The following is a 9579-nucleotide window of genomic DNA, read 5'->3' as shown; positions in this document are numbered from 1 at the left end:
AAAATCCCATACCCGACTTGGAATGGTAACCGGACGAGAGGCCGTGGTTCGCCATATGGATAAGCCGTCTTATCGGTTTTCCTCTCCCCCGGGATAAATATGTAAATCCTATCCTATCCTATCTTATCCTAGACTATATTATCATTTAGTTAGTGTATTGAATGCACAGCCAACGTTATATATAAACTATAATATGCTACTTCTGGAATAATTAGTAATTGAATGCTATATTCCATTCTCTTTCCAAATTTTTTATGAAATGAATCACACTGCTTTTGATAAATTGATGTAGCATAGAACACACACGAAACACCCTTTGTTATATTCATTTCGGGTTATTTGCTGATGTCGTTTTATTTCCCATATCTCTATTTAAATATTAAAAATTACATTTTATAGCACATGAACAATTATTTAGGCTACCAACTATTCCGACTAACATGTAGAACTTTAATTTGCTATTGTTCTTGCAAATCAAGGAAGCCTTGATAAAAATGGAACGGACAAAGGTGAGTGCATTAGTTTTTATCAAGCTCGTCCGATTACTGTTCATCATCTTGAGTACCTTGTATTAATAATGACGATATAAACAGTCATTCAACAGAACACAAAGTTGTTGTCTCTACTTTTTCTGAAATGCTACCATATGTATTTTGGATGGTCTGTATTTTCATTTAAGATTTTGCAAACTGTAGTAGATGATATGTTCAGTTTATCAGAATAATTATCAGTTCAGACTTTTTTTATTTATCCTGAAACTTTTGAATAACTATTATTAATTGCGCATATAGTTTTATATTGGAGTAACATAGGATGGTGCAATACACAATGCACATAAATATTGTGTATAAATATACTGTTAATTTTGTTTCTGATACATTTTATAGATTGATGGTGACCTAACGCAATAAAATACAAAATTAAAACATTTACTTCTTGAAATTTTAAAATTACTATGTAATTACATTTTCAAGCATATGGGGAGTTCATTAAAGAACAATGAAAAAACTCGTTCTATACCCAGCTTGCCTTCACTTCCGTCAGCAGATAACAAACATCAATCTGAATTGTACAAAGTAAGTGTATTCTGCTATATTTCGGAATAGGTAGGCTACTTAGTTGTGAGCTATGGTGGTGCGACTAATCATGCAAGATTGGTAAATAATAGACTGGAATCAATGTGGGTTCAAAATGAAACAGTCATCACAACTGATAAACGCAACTAACATGGCCTATTTTTTAATAATGTTGAAATCTGCATTACAGTCTTATATAGACATCAAAGTCATATCCCCACACATGCTAATATCATATTTTGCATTGCAAAATCTGACATAAATCATTCAACTACAACCAAAACCTATCCCGCCAAAGCAACAATCATTTTGATCATCTGGATTTCTAGAAATAAAATATCTTTATAGATCATTTAAGCATTCATTCACATCTCTTGCTACAGTACAATTCTTTACCTATTCAACAAATCATAATTAGGAATATTATTCAACAATTTACAGCATAACACATTACATTTATATATCCATATATAGGAATTGTGATGCTAAATAATGAAATCAAGTTCCTTTTTCAAACATGGGTTCATTCAATTTTATCTTGTTTACTAACAAGTGGAGATACTTGTTTCTAATCTACTAAGCTGAATGTGAGAGATACAAAACATATAGATTAGTTTATTCAATGACTCCTGAATAAACTTATAGCATTTAGATACTGGGATCAAAGAAAGTGTTGTAACCAAATGTACCTGCTATGTTTTTCATTACATGTTCACATGCAAGGACAGTACTGAATCTTACAAATAACTACATGAATACTTTTTCTTGAGTTGTCATCCAAAATAATATCTTCATGTTCTATCTTCATCACACATTTTCCCCTAATAACAATAATTGAATATTCGTAATATCAATGATTGGACTGAAGCAAATTGATACCTTCACATTTTAAAAATTTAGGGAATACATAATATTTATCATTCAAAGTTATTATTTTAAAAAGATATTAGATATTATTTTAAATGTATATTGATTGAATCTTACCATTTTATATAACCATTTCCTTATTTTTTATCAGGTTATTCTGAGAAACAGTGCACACCCACCAATTATGCAAGGGATGTCATGGACCCTTCTATCGCCATTTAAAGAACAACGTCACCACAGATCACCAAGTGAATCAATTGCCAATAATTACACTCCTAGTGCAGCTGATTTGAAAATACAAGATCTTCCAAAATCAAGACTTGTGCAGAGAAATGTTAGATCTCCATTAAAACTATCAAGAAAAATGCAAGGTATGTAGCAGCTAGATCAGGGCGGGCCACATGTGGCCCGCCGCTTCATTATCTGTGGCCCACGTCGCATTCGGAGAGGAATCAAAAAATTGCATTTTGTTTTTGTTTTGTCATAAAATTAACCAAAAAATCTTTTGACATATTGTTGCATCACTAATGTCACTGAATTGACTTACCTATGGCATACTGAGACAACTAGCGAAGTTAAATGAGCGAAGTTCTTGGCACTATTGCGGCCCGCGAACAATGCAAGAATAATTTTGTGGCCCGCGGAGACGCCAATCCTGGACCACCCTGAGCTAGATATTCTAATCATTTTTTTTTTTATTGTTTCTAGTGTTATATTATTCAATGTAATAATTGATATTTATTGACATTTTATATTCTTTTGCATTCTCAGTTGAGCAATTCGCACCATCTTCTCCCAGAAAGAAAGTCAGACTAGATTCCAAGTTTCAATCCCCAAGGTATAATTCATAATTAATGATATTTCATTGTGCTAACTGGGGATGTCTGAGTTTAGATGGCTTGATATTCCAGAATTCCTTGTGGAGAATTATAATTATGTGGCAGGAACGCAAGCTGAACTATTAATTTGATAATTTGAGTCTGATTTTATTTTTATTTTGATGCTACAAGCGAATGAGAATTTCTGACAGGATTGAAAACAAGCAACTTTGTTATGGTTATGCATTGACATCCACTCTATATTTACTGTTTTAGAGCGGATGGTGCCGGTGTAAATGGATTTAGTCGATATAATGGCCCGAGTAGTAAATCTCCACTTCCACCACCACCCAAAGAAGATTTGCCTCCTAGTCGCCCTATGTCTCCTACAGATCAAATGACTATGATGACAGAATTGGATAATCAACGACTTGCTACTGAACAAGAACCAACTGAGAGAGATATGGAGGTAGAAATATCTTATATCGATTTACGTTCAGACGGCCATGCTCCAAAATTTATTGAAAGATGTACCGGTAATAATTTTTACTGGTATGAATCTGGTAATCATTCTTTCATTTGGTGATGTATTTTGGAATTCATTATTTCGAATATTGTTAACTGTGTATAGTTTATTCATCAATTTAGATACTCACTCGTCCATATATATATGGCTTTATTAGGAGGATCACATTTGACTATGTTTTAGTGGCATACTATGTTGTTAATAATGTAATTATTTTGTTATATTTTGGATTACCAGTCAACCCTATTCTAGAGAATGATGTATCATATTTTTTAGAGATACTACTACTACATTCAAAAAGGAATTGCTGCAGAACAAATAGCTGGACCTCCTTCAGGACAGATGGATCGTATCAAACTGAGTTTGCCTGAAAAACTGAGAACAAATGTCAATCTCACTCCACATCTATCAGAATTAAATGATGAAGTTTTGACAGATTATGACTTCAGTTACAGGAAATCAGTCAGTAAGTCCAACTTACAAATGATATGATCCAACACCAAATGATAAGTTGGCGCTCCAGAAGTGTGTGTAATTTTGTTCGCCTACTTTACATCAAGTTGTGTATGGGGACGAGAGCCTTATGAACAGGGGATATATTCACTTAGCCAACACAAACAGTCCCTGAACTCGTAATAGAACTAAAATAAGGGAAATCGGAATAAAATTATGGCCTAACCCTAACCTGGTACACATACTACGTGAGTACCAAAATATCTGTCCATGAAAAGGTGTCGCAACAAAAAATTTAATAAGTAATTTTTTATATGGATCAAATTTATCTTTTACTGTCAACACTTGTACTTTATAGACTTCATAAACTTTATAGTCAAATTTTGTGCTTTCACAGGGAAGGAGTACCGGTAGTATCATTTAAAACCGAACAATAAAATTTTCTAGTTTCATTATTAAGTTGAAATGTAACTGAATCAACATTAAAAGTATGGCCCAATTATAAAGTGGTCATATTTAACATGGAATGCCTTTGACAGTTTCAAGGTGATCTTAGATGACATACTCTATAGAATTTAATAAAACTTCATATGTCCAAAGTAAATGTTTGATGTTGATTTAATATTCCTCAAAAGCTTTAAATCAATTTTATTGTTCCATTGTTCATATAAATCAATCACTGGAAGATATTTGTTTTGAATAAATTATTTGGTTTGGAATCGACTACATAGCTGAGTTAAATAAGACTAACTGTGTGCCAATTATTATTTCAAAAAATAATTATAATTTCACCAAAACATTTAATCTTATTAGTGAATGTTAGACATTTAATTAGGGTATTATTTTTCAGGTGAGTGTGCAATAAGCAAGTATCTAAGTAGAAATGAAACACTAATAATATGCTCAAAAGAAACTATTGAGATGCTATGAATCACAATTTGTTAATAGGATTTCTTAATAGCTCTATGCACCACAAGTATATGGTATATATATATATTAATAAAGTTAGTGAAAGTTATCTGTGTGCTTCCATAAATTTATTATCTATTTTGAAAAAAAGATTGATTTCATTGACAAGATGTAAAATTTGTCTCAAATAAACAAATATTTTTGGTTGCATTTGGTCATGGATGACAAAAGTTTGTTATAAGAAATAAACAAATTATTACTGTTGCCAGATGTGGCAAGCAATTTGATATTCTTCAGTCAGATGTTGTGAGCCTGATTTTATCTTGGCAATTTTCATGTATTGTTCACTTTATTGTACTAATCTCTGTTGTCATTTTTCATAAAATCAGCACTTCAATAGTATGAAATTTGATTACCTCAAGACTATTATGTTACCTAATACACAAAGGTATTCTATTATTGCCTCATGTATGTTTAGTTTTTTAATGAATACTGAAACACTGAAACATTTGAGTATCCTATGGGCAATCGAGCATTGATATTGTTTTGCAAAGAGCCTTCTGAAAATAACTTTCATAATTTTATTCTATTCAAATCTATTGACACTCTGGATAAAAAAAATTAGCAATTATTCGGACAATCTAATATTCAAAGAATATTTATTATTAATATTAAAATAATCAATATCAAAATAATTTAAATATTGATTATATCTTGAACTTAGTCAAATTTATAGATAAATGCAATACTGGTTGGTTCTTGGAATAAATATAACGATATTGACATTACGAGATCAAAATTATAATAAAACTTTTTATTTTTATTGGGTGTCTTTCTTACTCTTAAGGCAACGACCATTAGCAAGTATAATATTCATAAATATTTTGAAGATTGGTTGAAGGCAATACTGTCAGTCTACAAATCATCACACAAATTTAACTTTCGATTCTTTATGAACATCAATTTCATGAGTATTATATTTTATCATTTTGTACTCAAAAAAAAAAGTTTAAAATTGATTCTGATGCGATCTAGAAGTTCTATTTCATATTTAAGAAAATCAAATTCAGGATTTAAACATTTATGTTTAAAATTCTTTAATTCATTCTAACACAATCTTGACACAACCATATTATCTGCAATATCTCTTTTTTCTATTGTTCGCATAAAGTGTAATTTCTTTAGGGTGATAAAATAAATACTGATTACTGATATCATTTAAAACATAGGAATGTCTAGCAAACCCTACGCAAAGCCTGAAATTTAATACTCACGAAAAGACATTGTTCTTAATTGTATTATTCTGTAAAGATATCTGCTTAAATAATTATACATTTAAACTATCCTTATTTGGAATTTTAATTGTTTATTTGCTCCAATTATTTGAAATCACTTTCGGGCTTTAAAGTTAGTATTTCAGATATATGCTCTCTGCATGAATATATAAAAGGTTGTTAAAAATAATTTTTGATACAGTATTATAGACATCTCCAGAATAAGAAATCTTTTGTTTAATCAAAATTCAAAGTATGGGATGAATTTTGTACGAGAAAATTATTGAAGGCACTGTAAATTATATTTTCCATCTCTATTAACTTCCATAAGTTCTCATGATTTTTCTTTTTATAGTTGACTACATTCTTCAAGATGACAAGGAAAGAAAGCGAGTACATGTAGCAGCTATACCTCGACCATTCTTGAAAAAAGTTATTCGTGCACCTGTACCTTGGCAAGATGACTGCAAAAAAGCCAGAGATTACTGTCGATCAAGTCTATTTACTGTCAGCCCAATTATGCTTCATTTGCAGAATTTATGGTTTGATAAGTAAGTGGAAAAATATGGTAAATATTATATTGAATGTTGGTAGTTTTTTAATGTGACATTAGTAAGCTTAATTGTAAGCAAATTTTCACATGCCTATCTATCTATATCTTGTCTGAACTACATAATATTTCCAACTATAACCATGTCTTCATAGTTTAGATATAAAAAAAAATCAGTTATTCGAACCAATACTAGATAGACATAGGAAAGACCGCTGAAAGATTTTTGTCTATTTGTAGAAATATATTGCAATGCAATCACAGAATTTTACTTTTCCTGCGCATCTTGTTTTGTTGAGTTGTTCACTAATAACAATAGTTGGAACCTAATATTGATAGAAATAATATATAATTATTTTTAGATACAACCAGCTGAGATTTGTTAATATCGCAAAACTAAAAAGTACTGGTCTTCTTCTACATCCGTCTGACTTTGAAGCACAGGTAAACTAATTTTCATGAGATTTATAATGGCATTTAACTAAGAATAATTTTATTCTTATTGATCTAGTCTATATTATTTTGCTATGGTATAGCCTCGTCAACAAGATCAAGGTTTGTCATAATTACAAAAGAAAATAAAAACATTCTAAGAGAAAGAAATACCAAGACAACTTAACTGCAATTCCAAGATACAGTAAATGGTATCTACCATGGATGAGAACGAGAACTCTCCACCACTCCAGTGTGGGTACCACACTTTGCTAAAACCACAAAGATGAATTTCTGCAAAAATGTTCTTGCCAAGATTACCGATGATAGTGCTTTGCTTTTTTGGATATCTCTATCACATTCTTGATATATCTGAATTCTGAATTATAAATTTTTTATCAGTTTTGTTATGAATAAACTCATATTTTAGATTATGTCACATTGTGAAGATGCACATGAAGTCCTTTCTAAAGAATGGATTGCAGATGCTTCACAATTATTCATCACATACAAAGATAGCTGGGTTCATCTTGTGCCTCAAAATGATGGTGACAGCACTGCACAGGTATGCTTTATATCAGGGTAGTGCAACCTTCTATACACGAGGGGCAGATACTAATGACTGAGTGAAACCACAGTCCGCACCTTCATTTAACATAGACTTACTGGTGGTCGCAGAGACAAAAAGTTAGGTTATTGATCTTATGACATGCGTTGTTTGCTTCACACAAGCTGCTTATCATTCAAAATTTGCACTTCTCCGCCGGTCGGACAATTTTTCTGTGTGGGCTGCGGGCGGCAGTATGACTATGCACACCCCTGCTTTATATGATGAAAATATTGACTTGTGGATTTCAACATTTCTATATAAACCTGTTCATTTAACTAACATCAAGCTACCTTCCCCAGTTTATGAATCGTTATTTTTAAAAATAAGTTGCTTCTTTGCCATGAAAATCAGCATTTATTGGAAATTTGGAATTATGCGAAGAGCTGTTGGAATTTTTTTTCACTTTAATTGATTATTACACAATATTATTTGAAGCATTTAACCACCCTCATCAAGCTGAAAAAATTGTTATATGAAACAAAATCTATACATTGAGTACAAGACTTTTCTTATGAATACAATTCTAGAAATCAAAAATTAAGTTTGGATATTTTTTAATATTTTTTTAGTTCTCATTTTAAACTGTATAAGATTTTGTGCAGCTTTGCTCAAGGTAAGGTTAGTTCACTTCAAAATGCTATTTGAAACCATAATGATGCTAAAAGTTAATTGAATACAGGAGTTTTATGGAAGTAAAATAAGTGAAATCTATTTTTGTGAAGCATTTTTCACCAATTATTCCTGTTATCATGTATCAGTTTATATTATACCTGGCCCTGTACAAGTTGGGCGTGTACTAATATGGAGGTAACTAATTTTGTTCGCCTACTTCGCATCAAGTTGTGTAAAGGGACTGAAACCTATGAGAAGGGAGTATATTCACTTGACTAACACAGACAGTCCCCGAACTCGTAATAGAACTAAAATAAGAAAAATCGGAATAAAATTATGACCTAACCCTAACCTGGTACACACACTACGGGAGTACCCAAGCTCCACTGATCACGCTCACAAATACATATCACATTAGTAACAAGATAACAATGTCAGGTTTTTTCTACCATTGTGTATAAATTCCTTTTGTTTTAACACTACGTTTTTACTTTGTTAAGGTGCAAGAATTTTTCTCCTGTGCGGCTTGTCTGATGTCAAATCAACTTCGTGAAATGGTTGTTGAATCATTCAATGACCTACTTTCATTTCTATCAATTCATGAGGTAACTTCAATTATATGTCTCATATTGAAATCTTTAAATTCAGTTTCTCTTAGAGCTTCACAAGTTTTTTGACAAAATGTTTCTCAATATTTATGTATTTTCGAATTTTAAAGTTGATTCAGAAAAACTTTTTTGCTAGCAACTGCACAACACTTCCTAAAAAATTAATCAGTAATTTGCATGCCACAATTCAAGGAAAGTGATTTATGGTAATCAATGGGGATCAGTATCTTCAAAGTTCAAATACCAAGTGATTTCGAATATTTTTGTCGAATCGAATTGATTCTTTGAATTGATATCGTATTTCCACAATGTAATTTACTATTCATCAACTTACATGACAACATTGAACACTATTAATATCGGCACACCAAGAATTAGGGAAAGTGTAGATATAGGTACCGGTAACTAAAAATATTTTCAACGTTCTATTAAATGTGTCATATTAAAATATGGCAACCCAACAATTTGCTGCAAATAAATAGCGATCATTTTTCTATTTATAAACAATACTACTTATTGTCTACATTGTAAAAATAAAAGCAAAATCTGAAGAGTTTTCTATCTACTATTCAGACTGTCGATGGTCAACTTCATCGCAGTTAAAAACTATTACTCTGTACTCACATTTGTAAAATCAACCATCAACCTGGGGAGTTATTATGATATTGAAATTTTAATTATGCAAGATTTCTCATCATTTGGCTGCTTTTGTGTTTCGGTCATCATATGTGTTAACTCACAGAGATGACTGCCGATGGTCAGCCGACAATATTCAAATAGAGCTGTTTTTGAAAACCGTTCTGAGGCGATTTGAATAATTAATTATCAGATCTGATTTAAATGT

General features: G+C 31.3%; 1 protein-coding gene across 3 annotated transcripts in view; it reads left to right on the top strand.

The window, feature by feature from the left end:
- The first annotated feature begins 397 nt into the window (after positions 1 to 397).
- LOC120347748 (dynein axonemal heavy chain 3-like) overlaps positions 398 to 9579 on the top strand; it is a 57365-nt gene continuing 48183 nt past the window's right edge. For all 3 annotated transcript variants that reach the window (XM_039417824.2, XM_039417822.2, XM_039417823.2), the window contains exons 1-10: positions 398 to 509; positions 975 to 1076; positions 2095 to 2314; positions 2715 to 2781; positions 3038 to 3230; positions 3564 to 3753; positions 6279 to 6474; positions 6836 to 6917; positions 7336 to 7470; positions 8628 to 8732. In XM_039417824.2, coding sequence (XP_039273758.2) covers positions 495 to 509; positions 975 to 1076; positions 2095 to 2314; positions 2715 to 2781; positions 3038 to 3230; positions 3564 to 3753; positions 6279 to 6474; positions 6836 to 6917; positions 7336 to 7470; positions 8628 to 8732 — 1305 coding nt within the window. In that variant the 5' untranslated portion in view covers positions 398 to 494. The remainder of the gene's footprint in view (positions 510 to 974; positions 1077 to 2094; positions 2315 to 2714; positions 2782 to 3037; positions 3231 to 3563; positions 3754 to 6278; positions 6475 to 6835; positions 6918 to 7335; positions 7471 to 8627; positions 8733 to 9579) is intronic.

This window comes from Styela clava, chromosome 11 (assembly GCF_964204865.1).
Source record: "Styela clava chromosome 11, kaStyClav1.hap1.2, whole genome shotgun sequence".
Classification (NCBI taxonomy): Eukaryota; Metazoa; Chordata; class Ascidiacea; order Stolidobranchia; family Styelidae; genus Styela; species Styela clava.
Note: the sequence above shows the minus strand (reverse complement) of the source record. Positions and strands in the feature narration are given on the sequence as shown.